Source organism: Pleurodeles waltl, chromosome 7, assembly GCF_031143425.1.
Source record: "Pleurodeles waltl isolate 20211129_DDA chromosome 7, aPleWal1.hap1.20221129, whole genome shotgun sequence".
Taxonomy (NCBI): Eukaryota; Metazoa; Chordata; class Amphibia; order Caudata; family Salamandridae; genus Pleurodeles; species Pleurodeles waltl.
This window is the reverse complement of record NC_090446.1, coordinates 602,784,436-602,809,660: the sequence shown is the minus strand read 5'-3', so window position 1 is coordinate 602,809,660 and position 25,225 is coordinate 602,784,436. Positions and strand designations below refer to the sequence as shown.

At 47.1% G+C, this 25,225-nt stretch overlaps 1 protein-coding gene across 3 annotated transcripts in view; it reads left to right on the top strand.

Annotated features, from left to right (window-relative positions):
- LOC138304451 (histone-lysine N-methyltransferase, H3 lysine-36 specific-like) overlaps positions 1-25,225 on the top strand; it is an 833,106-nt gene that overhangs the window by 552,859 nt on the left and 255,022 nt on the right. For all 3 annotated transcript variants that reach the window (XM_069244519.1, XM_069244517.1, XM_069244518.1), the window contains exon 12: positions 19,611-19,734. In XM_069244519.1, the coding sequence (XP_069100620.1) occupies positions 19,611-19,734 (124 nt within the window). The remainder of the gene's footprint in view (positions 1-19,610; positions 19,735-25,225) is intronic.

Below are 25,225 nucleotides of genomic sequence, written 5' to 3'. Positions count from 1 at the left end.
CATCCATCCTGCTCACAGAAAATATCTCAGGTTTGTCATTCAAGGAAAGCACTATCAGTTCAAAGTGTTACCCTTCGGAATAACAGCTCCATGGGTATTCACCAAGTGCCTAGCGGTAGTTGCAGCCTACCTAAGAAAACAACATATACATGTATTTCCATATCTAGACGATTGGCTAATAAAATCAAACAGTCATACGCAGTGTCAAAGCCATACACATCACTTAATACAAACCCTGCACACGCTAGGGTTCTCAATAAATTACCAAAAGTCTCATCTACAACCTACAACAGTATCTGGGTGCAATACTAAATACTCAAAAAGCGCTAGCATGTCCAAATACGCAAAGAATACAAGCATTTCAAAATATAATTACACACAGACAGATCAACGGTACACTGTCAGATTTGTCATGAAGATTTGGCATCATGTATTGCAATTGTTCCACACGCAAGACTAAACATGCGGCCCTTACAACAGTGCCTTGCACAACAATGGTCACAGGCACATGGTCATCTTCAAGATCTAGTGTTGATAGACCGCCAAACATGCATGTCCCTTCAGTGGTGGAATTCCACAAATCTAAACAAAGGGTGGCCATTTGAAGACCCTATGCCTCAGACCATAATTACAACAGATGCATCAGTGATTGGTTGGGGAGCTCACCTCAACATTCAAGGACAATGGGATGCCAAACACAAACAGCTACACATAAATCACTTGGTGTTATTAGCTGTCTTCCTAGCACTCAAAGCTTTTCAGCCTCTTCTCACACATAGGAATGTCCTTATCGAAACAGACATGACAACCATGTATTACCTAAACAAACAAGGAGGGACCCTTTCATCCCAACTCTCCCTTCTAGCCCAGAAAATTTTGAAATGGGCAATCCACAACCAAATTCACCTGTTAGCATAATACATTCCAGGGATACACAACCAATTGGCAGATATTCTCAGCAGAAATCACCAACAAACACACGAGTGGGAGATTCATCCTCAAGTACTTCAAAAATACTTTCACCAATGGGGAACACCAAACATAGATCTGTTTGCCACACGCAAAAACGCGAAATGCCAAAACTTCGCATCCAGACACCCACATCCCCTATCCAAGGGCAATGCTCTATGGATCAATTGGTCAGGGATATTTGCTTACGCTTTTCCCCCTCTCCCACTCGTTCCGTTTCTGGTCAACAAATTGCATCAAAAGTCACTCTATATGGTTAGACATTGTTAGACCTGTCAGTAGTACCACACTCCAAACTCCCAGACAGACCAGACCTGTTGAGACAAAACAGAGGACAAATCAGGCACCCAAATCCCAAAAAACTCAATCTAGCGATTTGGCTCCTGAGGTCATAGAGTTTGGATATTTACAACTACCAGCAGAATGTATGGAAGTTATTAAACAAGAAAGATAACCCACTACTAGACAGTGCTATGCTAACAAATAGAAACAAATGTATATTACTGTCAATCTAAACAGATTGCCCCTCTTAAACATCAATACAGGATACTGTATGCTATTTACTTCATTTACAAAAATCAAATTTAGCATTCTCTTCCATAAAAATACATCTTAATGTCATTTCAGCATATTTACAAAATATACAGCACAGCTTCTTATTTAGAGTACCTGTTATTAAAGCTTTCATTGAAGGCTTAAAACGCATCATTCCACCCAGGACACCTCCAGTTCCCTCTTGGAATTTAAACATAGTGCTTACGCGACTTATGGGCCCACCATTTGAACCTATGCACTCATGTGTAATGCAATTCTTAACATGGAAGTTTGCCTTCCTAGTCGCGATTACGTCTTTGCGAAAAGTCAGCAAAATTCAAGCCTTCACTATTGAAGAACAGTTCATACAAGTACACAAACATAAAGTTGTACTAAGAACAAATCCCAAATTTTTGTCAAAAGTCATCTCGCCTTTTCATATAAATCAAACAGTGGAACTACTAGTCTTCTTCCCACAGCCAGATTCTGTGGCAGAAAGAGCTCTACATACATTGGACATTAAAAGAGCTCTAATGTACTATATAGACAGAACAAAAACATTCAGAAAAACTAAACAACTGTTTGTAGTTTTACAAAAACCTTTTACAGGTAACCCCATTTCAAAACAAGGATTAGCAAGATGGATTGTAAGATGCATCCAAACATGCTACATTAAAGCCAAAAGACAATTCTTAGTTACTCCCTAAAGCACATTGTACAAGGAAAAAAGGTGCTACAATGGCTTTTTTAGGAAATATACCAATGGCTGAAATATGTAAAGCAGCTACTTGGTCAACACCAAATACATTCACTAAACACTACTATGTAGATGTTTTAGCAACACAACAGGCCACAGTAGGTCAAGCTGTACTCAGAGCATTATTTCAAACAACTTCAACTCCTATAGGCTGACCACCGCTTTTATGGGAGGACAAACTGCTTTGTAGTCTATGCACAGCATGTGTATCTGCAGCTACACATGCCACCGAACGGAAAATGTCACTTACGCAGTGTACATCTGTTAGTGGCATGTTCTGCAGATTAACATGCACCCTCCCATCTCCCCGGAGCCTGTAGTCTTTTAAGAAGTTAACAACACTTGTATATATATATATGTATGTGTGTGTGTGTGTGTGTGTGTGTGTGTGTGTGTGTGTTATTTGCATTCACATGGACATCTCTTCTTTTTCACCTATATACTCCATCACTCCTACCTTACCCTCTGCGGGATAACAATCTAACATGGAGTCGATGCCCATGCGCAATGGAACCGAAGAGGAGGAGTCACTCGATCTCGTGACTTGAAGACACTTCTTCGAACAAAAACAACTTGTAACACCCCAAACCCAACACTAGATGGCAGAAGTATAATGCACAGCATGCGAATCTGCAGCGGAACATGCTACGAACAGATATACACTGGGTAAGTGACATTTTCCATATATATATATATATATATATATATATATATATATATATATATACATATATATATATATACACACACACACACGATGGCATGTGTAGCTACAGATACACATGCTATGCATTAGTCCTTAAAGTTGTTTTTCTTCCAAGAAGTATTTTTCTCGAGTCACAGGATCGAGTGACTCCTCCTCTCCGTCATAGTGCGCATGAGTATCGACTCCTTTGTTAGATTGTTTTCTTTCCGCTGTCGGGTTCGGACGTGTTTCCTCTCGCTCTGAGACATTAGATTCGGAAACTTTATACTAACTTTATTCTACCGGCGGTAGTGTTTGGATTGCGTTTCAGTCTGTAATCGAGCCAATTAGTACAGTTTGAAACAAGAAAATGCCCTTTCAGGCGCTCGCGTCATACTCGCGACTGTTCAGTCCTGCTACGCCATACCCTGATGGATCGGATTCCCTTACACCGATCAACACCTATTTCTCTCCCGAACATCGAAAGGAAGATTGTGAAGCTTGTCGGTCGTTCCGCTCGAAAAAGACACTGCGTGACCAGAGAGCAAGGAGACTCAAGATGGCGTCGAAGCATACAGAGTCCACCGATACCTCAGAAGAAGAGCAGGCACAGACAGCTGTTTCGATTCATGACACCAGCACCAAACCAGACTCCGATGAAGATAGCCAACCGATCACTGCAGCTCAGCATGTGAGTACACCTGCACCTATGCCTCTTCCAAAAGACCTGTTAAGGCCTTGGGTGCACCACTGCCAGAGAGCCATGGTTCCACCTGAAAGAAAATTGTCGGTGACCGACCTCTGGGTTCGGCATGAAAAAGGCCAAATCACCACATCAAGGGCCACACCTGTTTCGATACCGAAGTCGAGCAAATACATTAAAAGCTCCACAGCCGAGCCGACATCCACAGTCTTCGGAGTCGAAAACTCAACGTCCGGCTTCGAAGCCGAAATCACAGGCTGTATCTTTGGGACCGAAAAAATTAGTTACCACTTCGGAGCTGAAAAAATCCTTTTATACAGAGGAGACAGGACTTTCGAGCTGATTAAAAAAAATCTCAAAGACAATTGCTGAACAATCCTCTGAAGAAGTTAAAACATCCGAAAATCATTCTGAGGACTCAGATATTCAGCCAATCCTTGAAATCATGGACAGTAAAGATAGAAGGATACATATCAATAAGGAGACAGGGAAAATCATTGCTTCACCTCCTCCACAAACAAAGAGAAAGTTGGTGTTTCAAGGGACTCTTGACACTGCTCCACCACCAACAAAGATATTTAAAAGGAAGGGGAAACCATCACAGCTTTCTTCGCCACCGCTTTCTTTCTCTCCACCACCATTGCCCACACCAACACATTCTCATACATATTCAGATGGAGATACATTGGCCCCCTGGTACTTATATGACCCAGATCATATACCCCTAAATGACCCAGACCTCTATCTGTTAAACCTTCACCACCAGAGGATAGTACGGCTTACACTAAAGTCATTGCTAGAGCAGCTGCACACCATGGAGTTCAGGTGCATGCTGAGCCTTTGGAAGAGGATTTTCTTTTTAACATATTGTCCTCCACTCACTCACGCTGCCAGTGTTTACCAATGCAGCCTGGTATGCTTAGTCATGCTGATGACACATTTAAGGAACCTGTTAAGGCTAGGGTTTTAACCTCCAGAATAGACAACAATACAAGCCTGCACCAACAGACCCAGTTTAAATCACACAACAGGTACCACCAGACTATTGTAGTCAGTGCTGCAAGGAAAAGGGCAAATAGCCGATCTTCAGGGGATACCCCTCCCCCTGGCAAGGAAAGCAGAAAGTTTAATGCAGCTGAAAAAAGGGTAGCTACGCAAGCAGCTTACCAATGGCATATTGCCAATTCCCAAGCCCTGTTAGCAAGGTATGACAGGGCACACTGGGATGAAATGCAAGAATTCTTGCAATTTTTACCAACAGTGCATCAAAAGAGAGCACAACAAATTGTTGAGGAGGGACAAGCAATCAATAACCAAATCACAATCTGTTCTTGACGCAGTCGATACTGCAGCTAAACTTATACACACTAGCATAACAATTCGTTGGTATGCATGGTTAAGATCTTCTGGGTTTAAACCGGAAATACAGCAGGCAGTACTCAACATGCCCTTTGATAGGGAGCATCTATTTGAACCTGAGGTTGATACAACTATTGAGAAACTCAGGAAAGACTCTGACACTGCAAAAGCCATGGTAGCCCTATAGACTACACCTTACCGGGGTTCCTTTGAAAAAAGCAGTTTAGGGAAGGTTTCAAACCCCAGACTACAGAGGCTTCCACCACACAGTCTAAACAAACCCAGCAGTACTATCAAAGAGGATCATCTAGAGGCTCTTACAGAGGTCACCACTTTAGAGCCAGAGCCAAATTTCAGACCTCAGTGTCACCACTCCCCCAAAACAATGATTTCCTCATCATCCCTCAATCCCACACCTCTCCTGTGGGAGGCAGACTGCAACAATCCCACTCTCAATGTCAAATCATCACCACAGATCACTGGGTGCTTTCAATTATCCGCAATGGTTACTGCCTGGAACTAATTTCTACTCCTCCAAACATTCCCCCTCACTCTCAGACTGTCCCCAAAACACAACGTTCTGTTACAGCAAGAAGTGCAATTTCTGTTACTAAAAGAAGCAATAGAAACAGTCCCAAAATCACAACAGGGAACAGGAGTATATTCACTACATTTCCTCACACCAAAAAAGGATGGTACTCTTTGACCCATTCTAGATCTCAGACCTCTAAATCTATATAGCCTGTCAGAACATTTTCACATGGTAACTCTGCAGGATGTAATTCCCCTACTACAAAAACAAGATTACGTGACTGCCTTAGAACTCAAAGATGTTTACTTTCATATTCCCATACATCCAGCTCATCGAAAATACCTAAGGTTTGTAATAGCAGGAAAACACTACCAATTCAAGGTTCTTCCCTTCGGCATAACAGCTCCAAAGGTTTTCACAGAATGCCTAGCTGTAGTAGCAGCTCACCTAAGAAGACAATATATACATGTCTTTCCTTATCTAGATGATTGGCTAATAAAATCAAGCAACATTATACAATGCCAGCAACACACTTGATACACAATATAAATCCACAACACATTAGGGTTCGCAATCAACTACCAAAAATCTCTTCTTCAACCAGCACAGGTTCAACCTTACCTAGTTGCTATTCTCAATATCCAAAAAGCCTTAGCCTGCCCAATTGCACAAAGGATACAGGCTTTTCAAAACCTTATATCACAGATACAGCCCAATCAATGTCACACTGTTAGATTTATCATGAAACTATTGGGAATGATGGCATCATGCATAGCAGTAGTACTGCATTCAAGATTAAACTCGAGAACACTGCAACAGTGTCTCTCACAACAGTGGTCTCAGGCACAGGGTCAGTTGCAGGATCTAGTGTTGTTAGACCGCCAAACTCACAAATCCTTTCAATGGTGGAATCATAACAATTTAATAAAGGGGCGGTCATTTCAGGACCCTGTACCTCAGACCATAATAAGAACAGATGTGTCAGTGACAGGTTGGGGAGCTCACCTCAACAACCTAACCATACAATGGGACTGGAATTCAACCCACTTAACTTATCACATAAATCATTAGAATTGTAAGCAGTGTTTCTCACCCTAAAAGCTTTTCATCCTCTTCTCAGGCACAAAACAGTCTTAATAAAAACAGACAGTATGACAACAATGTATTATCTGAAGACACAGGGAGGAACACATTCATCTGAACTGTCCCTACTAGCCCATACAATATGGAAATGGGCAATTCACAATCAGATTTACTTGCTAGCAGAATACATACCAGGGATACACAACCAGCTAGCGGACCTACTAAGCAGGACGCAGCAACAAATACACAAATGGGAAATTCACTCTCAGCTACTTCAACAGTACTTTCAAATGTGGGGAACACCAGAGATGGACCTTTCGCAACAAGCAAAAACGCAAAATGCCAAAACTTCACATCCAGACACCCACACCCTCTGTCCAAGGGCAATGCTCTACGGATCAACTGATCAGGGATATTTGCTTACGCTTTTCCCCCTTTCCCATTAATTCCATTTCTGGTCAACAAACTGTGCAATACCTCTCTCACCATAATACTCATAGCTCCCACGTGGGCAAGACAACACTGGTACACAACACTCCTAGATCTGTCAGTAGTACCCCATTGCAAACTTCCCAACAGACCAGATCTGTTAACACAGAACAAGGGTCAAATCAGGCACCCCAATCCCAGTGTTCTCAACTTAGCGATTTGACTTCTGAAGTCATAGAATTTGGATATTTACACCTTCCATTAGAATGTAGGGAAGTTCTAAAACAAGCATGCAAACCTACAACTAGACAATGCTATGCTAACAAGTGGTAACATTTTGTTTACCCACTTAAAGCATCAATACAGGATATTGTATGCTACGTTCTTCACTTACAAAAATCAAATTTAGCATTTTCCACTATTAAAATTCATCTTACTGCTATATCAGCGTACTTACAAACCATACAGCATACTTCACTCTTCAGACTTCCTGTCATAAAAGCCTTTATGGAAGGACTTAAGTGTATTATTCCACCAAGAACCCCACCAGTTCCTGCTTGGAATGTCAGTATTGTACTCACAAGATCAATTGGACCACCATTCGAGCCCATGCATCCATGTGATATTGAATTTCTCACTTGGAAAGTTGCTTTCTTAGTAGCAATAACTTCATTAAGAAGAGTTAGTGAAATACAAGCATTCACTCTGGAGGAACCATTTTTTGCCAAAAGTAGTTTCTTCTTTCACATTAACCAATCAGTGGAATTGCCAGTCTTTTTCCCACAGCCAGAATCAACTGCTGAAAGAGCTCTTCATTCTCTTGACCTTCAATGGCTCTAATATACTCTGTTGATAGAACAAAAGAGTTTAGGAAAACTAAACAGCTTTTTGTAGCTTTTCCACAGCCGCATAAAGGAAATGCTATCTCTAAGCAAGGATTAGCTAGATGGATTGTAAGATGTATTAAAACATGTTACATTAAAGCAAAAAGACAACTTTTAATAACTCCTAAAGCACATACCACTAGTAAAAAAGGTGCTTCCATGGCATTTTTAGGGAACATACCAATGGCAGACATATGCAAGGCTGCCACATGGTCCACTCCACATACATTTACAAAACATTACCGTGTGGATGTATTTTCAAAGCAACAGGCAAATGTTGGTGAAGCAGTACTTAACCTTTATTTCAAACTACTTCAAATCCTACAGGCTAGCCACCGCTGTTTTGGGAGAAGGACTACTTTTTAGTCTATGCATAGCATGTGTATCTGCAGCTACACATGCCATGGAACGGAAATGTCACTTACCCAGTGTACATCTGTTCGTGGCATGTAATGCTGCAGATTCACATGCAAGCCTGTAGTCGTTGCAGTTCTTAGTTGTACATATATTTACATTTGCATGGACATCTTATTTACTTACTACATTTAGTTGTACATTTACATTCTTTCACTCTATCACTCCTTCCTACACCCTTCTGCGGGAAAACAATATAACAAAGGAGTCGATGCCCATGCGCACTATGACCGAGAGGAGGAGTCACTCAATCCCGTGATTCTAGAAAAAGACTTCTTTGAAGAAAAGCAACTTGTAACACTCTGGGCCCAACACTAGATGGCGGACTACTGCATAGCATGTGAATCTGCAGCACTACATGCCATGAACAGATGTACACACTGGGTAAGTGACATTTTCCATCTATATATATATATATTTATATTTATAGTATGGTCATAGATGATCTGCCAATGGACAGATGCCAAGACTTCAAAGAAATCAAAAACAAAAGTATGATGCTTTCTAATCAAGTAGTCAGTGCTTCATCGAATGCATCCCTTCTAACAGCCCATGGATACTGTCCTGGCTTACTGGATACTGTTGCTGGGGTAGGTGGCATTGTTCAGCTCCACCTGGCATCATCATCGGTGGCGTCCGTGCCATAAGTGGCATGCACAGTGCCTATACAGACAGCACCGTGGTGCGCTTATGTCCGTTCTGTTTTTCTTCCACACCATTGAGTGAAGATCATGGTGTTGTAGGCTGTCCACTGGAAGACTGGCTTGATGACCTGCGGTGCCTGTCATCAACTGACCCGCACGGTTTGCTTCTTGTGCCTAGAGTGCAACCACAATATGAAGACATGTGTCGACTGTTGCACATGCACCCCAAGGCCTTGAGGGAGTAGTCCCTTACGCTCCTTGCTGCTGGAAGTGTGATGCTGAGACGGTCTCAATCCAGATCAAGAGGAAGGTCCCAGGATCTTTTGCAGAGCCCAAGATCTTCATCCCACTCAGTTGTTCGGGTCAGTCCCACAAGAAGAACAAGAAGCCAGAGTGGTCTTTGACATCGCCTTGTCCGCCATAGTCTTCAGATGAGACTACGAAGCGTCACCATTCGAAGCCTGCCTCCACAGTTGCGCAGGTTTGAGAGGGACTGCTACTGATTTCCCCCTGGCTGGTCTGCCCTCTGCACTAGTCGGACCTCATTGATCAATGGATGGATCCGGGCCGGGGCCGGTCATACCTCCTCGACCTTACCCGGAACCAGTTCCTGTGCCGACGCTTCCTGCGTTGTTCCCATTCTCATCCCTGACTCTGACACAAAACCCTAGGGGTGCCAACTGGCCGTGCTCGCCAGATCCGAGCCTGAGCCCTATTCCTATGGAAGGGCTCACTAGACCCTGAAGTATACCTGCACCTAGGTCCAAATACGGACTGGTGTAAGGACTTAGTTTAGTTCTTCTGCTAACTCAAATTCCTAGTTGAAGTGGAAATAGAAGAAAGACATGCTAGACTCATCCCCATCCTACCACACTCTGTCTCCATAGAATTTGTGAGGGAATCATCAGGACACTCTTGGCTCCCTCCCAGACTACATCAAGGTGCTGCTTCCACAGTTGATCCTGATGGACCCAAAATTTTCTGGGCCATGGGCAACACCGCAGCAGATAGAGGAATTTAGAATGGTAATGTTATGCTTTTTCAGCACTCTTCCAGTTCTTTCAATCATGTCTTCGGGCCCAGAGGATCCACAGAGGCGTCTCTAATCAGTTACTCCTGGCAGGTTCGTCTTTTGCACGCCATCTGTGCTTCTCTAACCGCAAAACAAGTTTTGCACTGGTTTCTTTGCCATCTCTCACTCTGGTTCCAAATTCTGCAGTGGTCCCTTTGATGTTGATTCATGTACTGCTGGAGGAGGACCCTTTAACAATGGTAGTGGAATCGTCTCAGCCCGACCACTGTTGCACCCCAAATCCTCCTTGACGCACCCAGACCCTGTACAGCCCTCCACCAGCTTTTTCTCCTAGACTCTGATCAGAGTCTACCACCACTTGGAGATGATGATGGGGGTGTCATGACACTCCACATTAGTATGACAGTCTATACATGGACTTAATATTAGGTCAGCAAGCTTGATACTTCCCATTATACTGGCTTGATTTCCTCCCCTAAACCACCAAAGAAAAAATGCTTCGTTTGCTGTAGTCATTATATGTGCAGCTGAGGTTTTGCAATGCTGTGAAAGTTAAATCTAATTTACACACAGAAGTAGTACAACCTGGGCAGTCCTTCTGTGAGCTGTTGCTACCATTCAGTGAAGCCACTACAGACATATATATATATATATGGGCACCTGGGCTAATCCTTGTTCATGTTCACCAGTATTCAGGCAGGTAGCCAGATGCCACATGGTGCCTGACGACCCTGATTTTTTTTACTTATCCCAATAGAATCACGTGATCCAGGCTTTCACCTGTAGGGTGAACCCAGTTCATTCACTAATGACATTCTGTGGAAGGACAAATTAAAAATGCTCACACTGGCCCACGTTCCATCTGTCCTGGATCTGGGCTACTGGGTAGCAGATATGGACCTGCAGGACCCTGTTCTCAGTCCCACAGACATTACCTGCAGTTCAAGGTCAACCAAGAGCATTTTCAATTTTCTGTGCTACTCCTTGACCTTGAGGTTGCGGATATCAGTTTTCCCTTAAATTGACATCTGGCTCATAAGTCAGTTGTAGAGTAACTGCAGAAGACAGTGGATCTCCTCATACTTTGGCATTCTGAATCAATGAGCCAAAGTCACTCTCGACTGCTTCACAAAAACTTCCTTTAATAGGAACTGTCTTGGACACTGAAGTTCAGGGTCTGGCTATGATGCTTTTTTACCTGTTGGTCACAAGCATTAGCTTTATTAAAATCAAACCTACACCAGCTGGTAGGCTGAAGAGGAATGCTGAGCATGGTGATTACTACCCGAAGTGGAGCATAGCATTCTCCTGTGGGGAGGGGGAGCCCTTGCTGGATCTTCTTTCCAAAATCAAGAATGCACAGCTGCAGTGCTTCAGTGTATTGTAGTGCCCAAGAATGCTGTCTCCAGGAGACACATTCAGGCTACAGTCGAGCATGGCACTCCTGTACCCCTTCCAGCCCATGCCTCGTCTGCCCCGAGTTCTGAAGAAGATCAGGATGATTGAGTCAGTCATCCTACTGACTCCTGATTTGCCCAGGAGTGTGTGGAGTGAATGGAATGGGTAGTGCCAGTATGTTGCTCCATTCTGTCACTTATGGGGTGAATGAACACCAAGGTGTCCCCATGGCCCCACCTAGCTGTGTGTGCGAGCAATATTGTGAAATCTTACAAATCCTTTCTGGTGCCTGGGGTATATTACATAGATAAATAATCTGTGGTTATCCACCAGAAAGAGCGTTACTTTTTTTTCTTTTCTTTAAATATATTTTATTAACATTTTGTTATCTTACATCTGTTTACTCTCGCGTTGCAACATTTCGTATTCATTATACATGTCTCTCAAACAATTTGCATTTATGATACCTACTACTCGTAATTCGTTGCTCAAATCCTAGGTATTGTAGGCTTCCTTCATGCTTTCATTGGTCCCTGACTCTAGTGAGCTTCCCACATTTACATTCTGCGCTATGCTACTCGCTGTTCTGCATTATCATTTTGAATCACGTGAGTCAGTAACCAACTTAGTTCCGTTCTAATCCATAGCTTGAGTGAGAAAACAACAGGAAGGAGAAAAAAAGGAGTAGAAAAAAAAGTGAATGGACCAAGGAACAGGTGGTCAACATAACGGCTTTGTGTGGGTGGGACTTGTATCTGATGATACAAAAAGGCACGGAAACATAGGAACATGGAAAGGAGGGCCAAGCCCCGGGCGCACCAGCGCGTAGAGAGGCGGTCATCCGCTCCCTTCATCTCTCCCCTCTATTGGTGGTGTAGGAAATTGCTAGTCGTGTGTTTCTATACTACCTCAGTCAGTGTGTTCTATTTGTAAATTTGGTCGTCTTCGGGCCCCTATTTGGGAACCTTCCCCACTGGGTCAGCTTCTTAGAGTGTGCTACTCATCTCCTATTACAACTTCGGGGCCTGCTGCACTCTTACATAGACCATCCCAGCTCGACACCAGGTCTTCCCATTCTGGGGCGATAGGGACCTGTCGAGTCCCCCTGGCCTCCTCCGCCCTCAGGACCTGCAGCTCAGCCCTAGACCATCTCAAAACATCACCTCTCCAGTCAGTCTGTGAGGGGCGGCCTGGGGCCTTCCAGCCCCTCGCGATTAATCTTTTATAAAGGGCTAGGGCCAAGTTCAGGAATCTCCCTCTCACCCTCCCTTGTAGCGCAGCCGCCCTAAGACCCAGTAAGCACAGATCTGGTGTGGGCAACAGTTCTATCCCTAGTAACTGAGATAAGATAGTCGTCGTCTCTCGCCAACCAAATTGAAGCTCCGGGCACCCCCACACCATATGATCAAAGTCTGCATCTCCCCCCCCGACATCTCGGGCATGTCCCCGGGGTCCCCCTGTATATACGGACTAGTCGGTGCGGCGTCAGGTATGTCCTATGGAGGTAATTGTACTGAATGTACCTTAACCGTGTGTTACGTGAAATCACCCGGGGGTAAGCCAATGCTTTGTTCCATTCTGAGTCAGACTATTCCCTCCCTATCGTGTTCCCCCACCTTTCTCTCAAGGAATGTAAAGGATCCAGCATGGCTTACACCTGGACCCGGTATATCCTGGCAACCATATGAGGCTCCGCCTCCGATGTCAGCAGTAGGTGTGTAGTGGGCTCCGCGTTTATCGTGTCCCAGTAGTCTTTCAGAGTGTGTATTAGCCTACCGAAGAGTAAACACTGACCCCGGTGAACCCCTTCCCAACAGTAACTCAGCGAATCCCTTCAGCACCCCCTCCTCGAAGAGTCCTCCACTGTCTCAAACCACGCACCAGTCCAAGGACCAAGCCCCAGTTCTTCCGAGTCCTTCCCCCAGGCCCCAACGCCAGCGCCGCCAACGGTAGAGCTGGAGAATATGGTGGGCCCACTCCTACCCTTTTCGTACACCTTTTCCAGCATGCCAACGCGACCTTTATCATTATGCTGTTCTCAGGAAGGGCTATCTTCCTGCCTGCCATATGTGCCGCAATCCATGCCGTATTTCTATTACTCCCTGGGCAGTTCACAGGTCTAGGTGTCCTTTGCTCACCTGCCAGCCGGACACCCACTGTAGTTGGGCTGCCAGGTAGTATGCCTCGAAGTCAAACGCCCAGACCGCCCATACGGGGTGGTCTACAGATGGTCGTCAAAGCAGTTCGTCTGCGTCCGTCGTCCCATACTAGCTCCCTGAGCAATGTATTCAAGTCGCGAAACCATGCCGGGGGATCAGCAATGGCAAGTTGACAAAGTAATAGAGGAGTCGAGGAAGCATAATTATTTTGGCCAGTGCCACTCTGGCCATTATTGAAAGTTTTAGTAAGTGCCAAATCCCAACCGAGGACCGCAAGGATCTGAGAACCTTGCCAAGATTACCGTCTCTGAGGTCGCCCATCTCATGGAATATTTGAATGCCCAGGTACCTGAAGGTCTGCGGGGCCCAGCTCACGTCCATCGGACACTCCCCCGGGCGCGCGGAACCCTGCGTCATGGGGAACACATATGTCTTGCCGCGGTTAAGGCATAGCCCTGACACCTCCCCAAAGTCCTCCAAAACCCCCAGGGCCCAGGGGAGACTGCTAGCTCCGTCCCTAAGGTAGATCAGGATATCATCCGCATACAGGGAGACAACATGCTCGGTTGGCCCCCATTCAATCCCCTTGCCCACCCCCTCCCCCCGCAGCAGGGCCGCCAAAGGTTCAATCGCTAAGGCAAACAGCAGCGGGGACAGAGGGCACCCCTGTCGGGTTCCACGAAACACCAGGTACGCATCGGAGATTGTTCTGCCCGTCCTCACTCTGGCCATTGGAGACGAATACAGCAGGTCCACCCATTTAACCCATTTCTCCCCAAGGCCCATTCTTAACATCGCTGCCCTCAGATAATCCCACCTAATCGAGTCGAAAGCCTTCTCGAAATCCACCGCCAGCAAGACCCCGGCAGGTGGTTTCAATTCGTCGGGCATGTACAGGATAGAGAAAAAGCCGCCTAAGGTTCAGGGAGGTGCTGCGCCCAGGGATAAAACCATTCTGGTCAGCATGTATCAATGTGGTCATGAGGGGGAGCAGTCGGTTGGCCATGATCTTCCTAAGGATCTTAAAGTCACTGTTTAGCATCGATAACGGACGGAAGTCGGCCACCGACGCTTCCCTATTGTTGGTCCTGGGGAGTGGCACTACCAGCGCCTCACGCAGCGTGTTACGCAGTTCTCCACTATTCCATGCCTCCGCATACATATCGGCCAACCCGGGAACCAGTAGGGATTTATATTTTTTGTAAAAATCCATAGGAAGACCGTCCGTACCAGGGTCTTCCCAGGGGCCAGCTGTGCTATTGCCTCATTTATTTCTTCTGTAGTCACTGGCCCCCCAAGGCTGTCTCTGTCTACCGGGTCTAGCATCGTTAAGGGGATCTGCATTAAGAAATTATCCAAAGTCCCTGTCTCCAGATTGCTAGGTCTTCTATACAGGTGCATATAATAATCCTTAAATACGTCATTAATGGGGCCTGGGTTAAGTCTGCGGTTTCCCCCTCTGTCCAACACATTTGTGATGGGCTTGCTATCTCCACTCGGGCGCACCAGCCATGCTAATAGCTTACCCGATCTGCCCTCCTCTGATTGTAGGGACGCTAGGTATCTTTGCATATCATGGCATCTGAGCCGTTCCTCGGCTTCTGAGTGTTCTCTGCAGGCGCGGTCATATTGTTCATCGCCTTGTGTTGCTGGGCCCTGTCTCAGTTCCCCCTCGTGTATGACCTTCTCTAGGGCAGTTAGTTCCCTCTCTAGTGTATGCCTCACCCCTGCCGATTGCCCAAGACAGAAACTCCTCATCACCACCTTAACAGTCTCCCATTCCACAGCCCTGGAAGAGGTGGATCCCTTGTTAGTCTCAATGTGTTCTGTCAGATGGCAACGCAGTGCCTCCCTGTACGCCTGATCCTCAAGCGCCGCAGGGGCCAATCTCCACAAAGGTATAGGGGGCCTGTCCTGCGATACCCTCAATGTTAACAGTAGTGGATTATGATCTGATATTGTGCGAGCCAGGTACTCAGAGTGGATCACGCCTCGAGCCAGTCCCGCAGTGCAGACCACCCTATCAATTCTGGTATGCACCCGGTGGCGGCCCGAATTTAATGAGTAGTCCCTAACGTCCGGGTGTCGCGTCCGCCAGACATCCACTAAACCCCAGGTGCCCATCCACTCAACCAGCCTTTGAGCTATCTTAATTGACGTCGCCCCTTGTAGCGGCGGGGTGGATCGGTCCATGTCTATATCCAAAATTGCGTTGAAGTCCCCTCCTATTAGTACTTCCCCAGTGTGTTGGCGGGTGAGGTGCCTTGATAGGCCTGTCATGAATGAGGCCTGATCCTGGTTAGGGGCATAGATGCAACTTAACACTAACGGGGTCCCATGTAGTTTCCCCTCCAATATCACGAACCTACCTTCTTTGTCTATGTTGGAAGAATCAATCGTTAGGGGGACACCCGCTCTAATCCAAATCAGTACACCTCTTGCATAAGATGAATATTCTGTGGCAAACACCTGCCCCCTCCACCTGCTTCCTAATTTCTCTCCCTCCCCCGGTGCTAGATGGGTCTCCTGTAGCATTGCTATCTGCACTCTCCTTCTCTTTAGGTAGGACAGAATTCTATGTCTTTTGGCCGGAGTGCCTATCCCCTGACATTCCAGGTTATAAGATTGTAGTCTGCCATTTTAATCCAGCAGCCTGGTAAAAGCGGGCCTGGTGCACCCAGGGCACCGACCGAACCCCCCGCATGTCCACACCCCTACAATGGTCGGACGTCTCCACCCACACTGCTGGCTGAACTCGTAACTGGTAACCCCAACTCCCCATCCCCAGGGCGCCTCCGGAACTGTAGGTGGCCCAGAAAACTGTGCAACTTGTTCAGAAACATTACTGCCGTATTCACCAGCCAAGTCTGGCAGGCGAAAGTCAAGTCAAGGGGGGTGGCCAGGTCCGGAGGGGCCACATGTTTACTCACAGTGTGCCAGGTCTCCAGGCACTTCTGCCGTTCTGGTCTATCCGAGTTTGTCGGCTGTTTGAGTTGTCACCCTCGGGGCACGAGCCAAGCTCCCCGAATCCCCGGCAGAGGACACCATTGTGTCGTCAGACTCCCCCTCAGAACCATCCTGGGGGGGACACTTCTCCACCCACTCGGGCCACCGCCTCGAGGGCTGCTCTCCTGCCCGTTTCTCTCTGTGTTTGCGTTGGCGCCAGCTGTAGGCGATCCCTGGATCTCTTCCCCCTCTGGGCTCGGTGAGTCCTTCCCGTACCAGAGTTCTCACGCGCGGGCCGTACTGTGTGGGGCCCATGCCTCTCGAGCCACTCCCATGCCTCCTCTGGGGATTGGAAAAGTGTGGACTTCCCATCCACGATCACTCTTAGTCTTGCTGGGAATAGCAGCGAGTTCTGGATCCCTTTGTCTCGCAAGGCTCTTTTTTTACCGCTAAGAATGAGGCTCGTTTGTTTTGAACGTCTAGCGTAAAGTCTGGGAACAGTGTCACCTCTCCATTTGCCACTTTGAACGGGCCCATCTCTCTGGCTTTCTGTAGAAGGATGTCCCTGTCTCTGTAGTGTAGGAGCTTAGCGATTACTGCACGGGGCGGTCTGCCAGGGGCAAGAGGTCTCAACGGCACACGGTGCGCTCGTTCCAACGTGTAGAAAGGGGTCAGGCATCCCGGCGCGACCAGCGTGCAGATCCACTTCTCCAGGAATTCCACCATGTTCGTCCCCTCGGTTCCCTCAGGAAGGCCCACCACGCGCACATTGTTCCTCCTGTTTCTTCCCTCTGCATCTTCGGCCCGCTGTTCAAGTCTTGTTACTCCGCCAGCCAGAGAGGCTACCTCCGCCGTCGTGTCTTTCTGTCTTGGCGTGATGTCTGCCAACGAGGCTTCCGTTGCTTTGACTCTGTCCACCAGCTTATGATGATCAGCCCTCAGGAGACCCACCTCAATCGCCACTTGGTTGATGTCGCGATGCAATGTGTCCTCTATTGCCCCAAGTATCTTGTCTAGGGTGTCTTGTACTTTGGCTTGTGACTGGTTCTGAGAGTCCGCCTCATCGCCCCCAGGAGGTGCTACATGATCCATGGCTCTGTTCTTGTGACGGCCCTTGGGGGGCATTGGTCAGGCAAGGGGGTATAACCCGGAGGGCACGGCAAGCGGCCCGGGCGTCTTCGTATGTTCTGCTTCTGGTTTGTCCCCCTGCTTTGGTCTCCGAAGGTTTCGCTTCTGCCCACGGGCAGCCTTGGGCCGGGCTCCAAGTGCCCCGCCGGCCGACTCCGGCTTCCAGACGCAAGGGCAGTGGGCTCCACGCTAGTCTACCGTGGCCGGTTGCCACTCGCTTCGACGTACCATCCCTCGCTCATTACTCTTCCTGGGTCTTTCGTCAGCGATCAGGATCGGGCATACACATCAACCGCTGCTCGGCCGTCTCCCCATGCGGGGCATTCACCAACTCTCCAGCGCTTCGTCCGCTGCTGCAGTCTCTCCCTAGTTTGCGCCCAGTGGCCCCATTCAGAGGTCGATGGTGCTCCCGGGCGTCCAGTCGCCTTATTAGTTTCTCATTTTGGGCAGCTGTTCTCTTTTACTTTGTTGGGTGGGCCCCTTCCAGAGTGAGGCCTATGGGGTCCTGGCCCCCCCTCCGGAGACTTCTCGGGCGACCCCCGTGAGAGCCGGGGGGCCGCGGGTCCAATTCGGTTCTCCAGCACCCCACCCTGGCCCGGTACATCCCATTCAAATCGGGCCCGGGAGACCAGGGCCGTGTCCGCCTCACTGACTCCAATTGGGCTTTGTCCATTGGGTCAGGGACCCTCTAGGGCCCCCAGCCCTCGCCAGGTGCCTTGGGGTCCACACCCCGGCTAATGGGCCCAGGTGCGGCCGCCGTCGCACGCGGACCGCCCGCTCCGTTCCCAGAGCGGCCTGCTGCCTCATGCAAGGCCGCGGCTTCCAGAAAGAGGAGGGGCCGCAAGCCTCCTCTCGCGCCTGGCGGCCCGCCTCCGTCCCTCGCTCACCTCGGTCCCGCGGCAGAGGCTCGGCCGCGCCGGCAACCCGTCAGCGATCCAATGCCCGTGCTCCGATGATGAACGGCCCGGGCTGGCACGTTCTACAGGATTTTTGCCGCCGGCCCCTCCGGAGCTAAGGAATTAGACGTGCACCATTATCGGCACCTTGGCCACGCCCCCCAGAAAGAGCGTTACTTAAGGTAAGTAATGTATTCTTTTAGCAGTTCCTCCATTTTTTGAGAACTCCATGATGTTTGCTCATGATGGCTCTGCTTCCAAAGTTACTGGAACCTAAGAAGCAGACCTTCCTGAAACCTTGCTCCATTCAATCCGTGGACTGTTAAATGGATAAGTAATACATGCCTCAGTTGTCTATCTGTTTCATTGTAACTCGTCTGCCAGTCTTTTTATTTTTCTTGGCAAATAACGTGCATTAGAATGCTTGGTGTTTCACTTGTTACACCCCTCCTGAGGAAGAAAGTAAGAAATGAATTCTGGGGGGGGAATTGTAGGAGTCCCCTACCACCCCCACATAGGCAGTTAGCTCCTCTGCCTTCCTCACTTAAAATGTAGAGGACAGCATCAATAAACGCTAGTGTGGCTGTTTTCATTATATAACTTGATTGAGATCTGATTTGGCTGACATTTCCATGTCCCGCTCTTAATATGTATCCACTTTACCTGGAATGAAAAATAGTCCTCTGACACCCAACCCTATCTAATTTCCATGCCATCGTCATTTGTCCAAACTGTTGTGACTCATTTTAAGAAAAAAACCGTTGTTAAATAACCCTCTGTTTCGGCATGGTTTAAATTTCTAGAGTGCCTCATCAGCCACTCTACTGAGCTTTGGTGGAAGTCCTTGTTTTTGGGCAAGTGACAAATGCATGTTTTGCGAATCAAAGGCCAAAATACAAAGTTCTGTGATGATGTTTGATTCTTTGTAACAGACCTTCAAAATATCACAAATGAATGGATTAAATATTTTCAGGTATTTTGAGGAGATACATTTTCCTATGAAGAGAATGGGTTGATTCTCAGTTTTCAAGCATGTTTTGGTTTGTTCCTACTGTAGATGTGCGAGAAGCCCGGGGAGCTGCTACTGTGCGAGTCTCAGTGCTGTGGGGCTTTCCACCTAGAGTGCTTGGGAATGACAGAAATTCCAACTGGCAAGTTTGTCTGCAGTGAGTGTTCTACAGGTAAGTTAAAAACATATTACCCACTAAGTGCTTCCAGGCTTTGTTGTTACCAGGTGTACAGTGTACAAGTTTAACTCTGAGCTCAGAAACATTTTTGGGACATTAGACTGTTTGTTATTATACAGTTTTCTTTTCTAAAAATCCTGTGAATTATTTAATTTGTGTTGCCAGATGTGGAATTTTGTGGGTTTGCTAGATATTTTTTCAAGATGTGGATTTTGAAAGAGTTTAGAGTAGGTCAAGATGGTAATTGAAGAAGAACATCTCCATGATGCTTCTTTCAATTCTTCAGGCATTAATTCCTCTCATCTTCCAGCTCAAAGGGCAGATTCTTATCTGCAAAGTCAATCTTATTTTACTCTAGTGAAGAACTGATTAGAAAGCTATGAAGGTATCATTGACAATAATTCAGGAACTCTACCCTCTCTTATTAGTCTACAAAATCCTTCAAACTCACTCCAATTACCATAGAATGCCAGACTTCTACAACATACTCACTCTGACCAACCTTACCTGTGTCACTACTGTAGGAAGCTGGCTCTGTATATACTATTCCAAAGTAAGGTATAGTGTGCACAGAGTCCAGTGGATCCCCAGAGGCTTTACAGAGGCTAAAGTAGATCATACTAATGCTCTCTTTTGTGGTAGTGTGATCGAGTAGTTAGGCTTATGAGAGGGTAGTGCTAAGCATTTGTTGTACACACACAGGTCAAGAAATGAGGAACACACTGAATGACTAACACCAGGCCAATCTTTATGTATAAAAAAATATACTTTGTTACTTTATTTCTAGAAGCAAAATTATCTTTGTTGCAAGTGAGTACAGTTTCAAGAATGTATCACTTTCAAGAATCAATTTGTGTGGAATTCATGGATAAAACTGTTTTCAGGTAAGTAATACTTTTCAATTTCAAAAGTAAACACAGCACAATTTTCATAGAAAGCAATGCAGTCCTAGGGGAGGAAAAGTAACAACACAGTTTGCAGGTAAGTACTTGACTTACGATTCAATGGGGGTTAAGGTGTCCACAGGGCAAAGTTTAGGAAGACACCAAGAGTGCATCATCCGCAACACAAGGCCGGCTGGAAGCAGAGGTCCAAATTGGTGTCAGATACCCAATGGAATCCTATGGACACTGAGGGCACTTGAAAAGAAACAGCTTGCATGTAAGTACCTGCGTCTTTGGGTCACAGACCTGAGGGGAGGCCACAGGTCAGCACCAAACACACACCCCAGTGGCACGGGGGTGGCAGGGTGCAAACACAGCATCCATCAGGCACTCAATGCTTTTTAGTGGAGGAACCCCGGGGGGGGGGTCACCAAGAGGCTGCAGGATTGGTCCAGGGAGTCGGCTGAAGAAGGCCAATGGCTGAACAGGTTAGTAGAGAGCCTACTAGCTGTTGCTGGGCTGTCAGTTGGGGTCCCCAAGCCACACTGCTGCAGGTGCAGGCATTTAGGCGCTGAGAAATCTTCTACTGAGCCCATCGTGATCAGGGTGTCCTTCTGATTTATGCAGCAGGTATTGTCGTGTTGATCAGGAGGGATCAACCCAGTGAGGACTCGAGGTAGGAATCGCCTGGGGACGTTCTCTGGACCGGGGGCTATGTGGACTCTGGCTGTGGGCAGAGTGGGCAGGACTCGCTGTGGTTTCTTTGTGGACAGGGCCGCTGTCCTCAGGATATCTTGGTCCTTGGGTAGGCAGGCAGTCCTCTGGGGGTTTGTAGAGATCACTAGTCTTCCAGGATGCATCACCTCTTTGTAGCCGGAGTTTTGAAGCTGCAGACAGGCAAGTAGAGCTGGGGCCAAGACAGTTGTCTTCTCTGCTGGAGCGGCTCTTCAGGCTTTCTTTTCCTTTCAGATTGTGAGGAATCTGAAGAGCAAGGTTCAGGGTGCCCCTAAATACTAGATTTAGGGATGTTATAGGGGGTCAGAGGGCAGTAGTCAGTGGCTACTGACCCCCAGGGTGGTTACACCCTTCCTTTGTCCACTCCCTGTGGGGTGGGGAGGCCCAGACCTAACCCTACTGGCTAGTACCCTCCAAAACAAGATGGAGGATTCTGCCAGGAGGGGTTCACCTCAGCTCTGGGCAACCTAGGTGTGGTCCCAGCTGCGGTAGACACTCCTCTTGGTGTTTACTAATTTTCCTGCCGGGTCTGCCGCTAAAAGTGGGGCTTGGTCCTTGGGTTGGTTGGTGGGAGACACATCTCCGCTAGTTGGACTTCCCTGAGTCAGCAGAACAAAAGGCAGGAGCCTTTGAGGATCACTGCCAAGTGTTGCTGTTCCTGCAGTGGGGAGGTGTGAAGCACCTCCACCCAGAGCAGACTTTGTCCCTGGTTCCTGAGAGCACAAAGGCTCTCACCCCATGGGGTCAGAAAGAAGTCTGGTTGTGTCAGGCTGGCATAGACCGGTCAAACAGTTAGCGGAATTTCAGGGTGCATCCCTTCGATGCCTTCTGTGTGCATTTTACAATAAATCCAACACTGGCATCGGTATGGGTTTATTGAGCTGAGAAATTTGATACCAAACTTCCCAGCATTCAGTGAAGCCATCAAGGAGCTATGGAGTTCATAATGATAGACTCCCTGCCCATGTACTCAATAGGGCTGTACTGCACGTACAGGTTAGAAGAATGGACTTAGACACTCTAGGGCCATGTTGCTCATGCAGCTATGCCCTCACCTGTGGTATAGTGCACCCTGCCTTATGGCTGTAATGCCTGCTAGAGGGGTGACTTACCTATGCGACAGGCAGTTAATTTTGGGCATGGCACCCAGAGTGGGATGCCATGTCAACCTTACCTTTTTTCTCCCAGTGCACAGTCTGCAATGACAGTGTGCATGTGTTTGGTGATGGGTCCCTTAGAGTGGCACAATACATGCTGCAGCACTTTGTGTGCCAGGGGTGTGCCAATTGTGGAAGCTTTTTAGAAAAGCCATGTCAAAATGTGCTCTTTCCTACAACTACAACCACTTACTCTGGACTAAATGAGTGATGTAGCTTTACTTGATCTGGATGCAGGACATACATTCCATGTTCATAATGCCATACAATATAGGAGACTGTAGCAGTGCTGAGGAAGACCTTCTTGAAGCTGATCAGATTGTTCAGCCCGATCATCTGCAGATCTCTTGTTTATAACTTGTAGTCCGAGTGGTACCTCCACTGGACTCATAAAACCTTTTGTCTGATTTCACTCAAGCCACAGAAAATGAAGTGACTTACTGATTGTCTCCTGCAGTGATCCTCACCACACAAGCTACATTTCTAGCACCTGATCCTCACCACACACAGCTACATTTCTAGCACCTGTGCTAAACCTCCCCTCAGTGGTTTTTAAGAGCTCTAACACATGGCATGCTTCTTGGTTTCCCAGAGCTTTTTCCCAGAGAATCAAGAAGCGTCGAAGGTGCAGGAGCAGATGCCCTTCAAGAGATATTGTCAGTGTGACTTGAAGTACCACTTGGTTGACCTCCACACGCCCTGTGACTCTTCCCAGAGCACAAAACTGTGATTCCTGCTCAGGCCTCAGGAGCAACAAGACTCTTTGGCTTCAGTGAGAGGGGCACAGAGCCCACAACAAAATGTACTACTTGTCTTCTGAGATGCCAGACGTCTTCAGCGAAGTTGACCTGCTGGGTGCTGAACAAGTGGAATACAATAAGCTTTCTGGCATACCAAACCATAAGCCTAGCCCAGAGGTAATTGGCTCTGACTGTTCAGAGCCAGAGAAGGAGGAAATCCGAGTAAGAAGAAACATTTGAAGAATCTTATACTACCTCAGGAGATACTGTGTCTCGAACCAAGTCAGTGCCAAAAAGGGCCAGTATGGTTGACACTAAGAGTCAAAAGACACATAAGCTGCTGTGTGGCGAGGCTGAACACCACCCCATAGGGGTGTGGTGTTGAGCTCCAGTCACAAACCATTGCTTTGTTCAGGTCCGCTGCCATTGCGCTCTGGTCGGTAGGAAGGCTTAGCAGTTGAGACAGGATCCAGTCAGAAGCCTCAACCCCCACATCGGCCTTCAAGGCGGAAGAGCACACCTTGGTACAGACCTCTCGAAGCTGAAATCGGTAAATATTCTGAAATCAGCAGCGGCAAACCACAGTGTCATCCAGCATGCTGCTGCCTGCCAGGTTGATTTGTGTGTTCCACCAAAAGATGATGATTTCCTGGTTGAGACACTGTCAAGAATAAAAAAAACTCCCTCCAGTTTTTCCCTCTGCTAAAGAGGATGGACAAATCTGCACCAGAATTTTTCAGGAAGCCAGTCAAATCCCAATTTTTAACACCCAGAATTGGGAGCAAGCTCAAGCCTGCACTTTCTGATTCCTTTTACATCAGAGTGGTATGTCCTACTAGACTTCCTGGTGGTTTCCACTACCCATAAGAATGCAGCAACCCAAGCAAGAGGTGTGATACTTTCCTACTGATAAGGAAAGTAAGCTTATTGATGTGGCTGGTGAGTAGGTGGCAGTCAATGCTGCTACACACTGGTGCAACTCCAAATCTGATAGAGACATCTAGCCACAGATTTCTTACTTTAGAGTTTTCCTCAGGCACGAGCCTGGATTCGGAAACTTTTTCCCATAGCAAATCAGCACGTTGGAAAATGGCATCGCACAACTCGGTATCAACGTTGTCCACAGGATGTGATGTCAAGGGAGTCCATATGACCCTCTTGCCGTTCCTTTTTTTCCACGCTTGCAATGTGGATCTGGTTAATTGCCCTGTTTGCGCCTTTCTTTGACTTTTTCAAATCCTGTAAGTCCTGTGGATGACAAAAGTCTGCTACGGACCTCAATTTGTATGTAGTGCCTAGGTGAGCACTATGATGCCAGAGTGTGCCTCCTTTCGTCAGCTTAGGCTGAAGGCTCTGCGGGAACGTCGTATGAAGTTTCTGGTGACACGGATATCAGAGCTGTCCCGGTCTTCCCAAGGTCTCCTTCTCGAACTGACGTCCATTATGGGGCCCGTTTAAGGAGTCGTTCATGTGGACGCCATACTCCCACATGTCGCATCTGATGGAGGGTGCAGTATTTTAGACATCTGTGGCATGCATATTTTTTCTGCTCTATGCTCTGTGAATACAACTTGTGTTCTTGAACGTTTTCCTCATTCCTTATGGGACTCACTGACAAAGATCTTGCCTGCGTTTCCAGAAGAAATCAGGAGCACTCTTACTTCTATGATTCACCATTACCAGTAGTCAGATAAACTAATAATTTGCTGTGGTACGGACACTACTGATGCTGTGGGTCAGGCTATGGCTACCTCAGTTTGGCTACGTCGCCATGCCTGACTACGTACCTCCGGAATTTCAGAGCCATTCCAAGCCACATTGATTGACATGCTGTTTGATGGTGCCAATTAATTTGAGACACAGTCAGACTCAGCTTTAAGGCGTTTTTGTGACAGTAGGGGTAGAACAGCAAATTTGATTGGTTCCTCTCTACCATTTGGCCTTGTTCATAATTCCGGTACTGACTAGA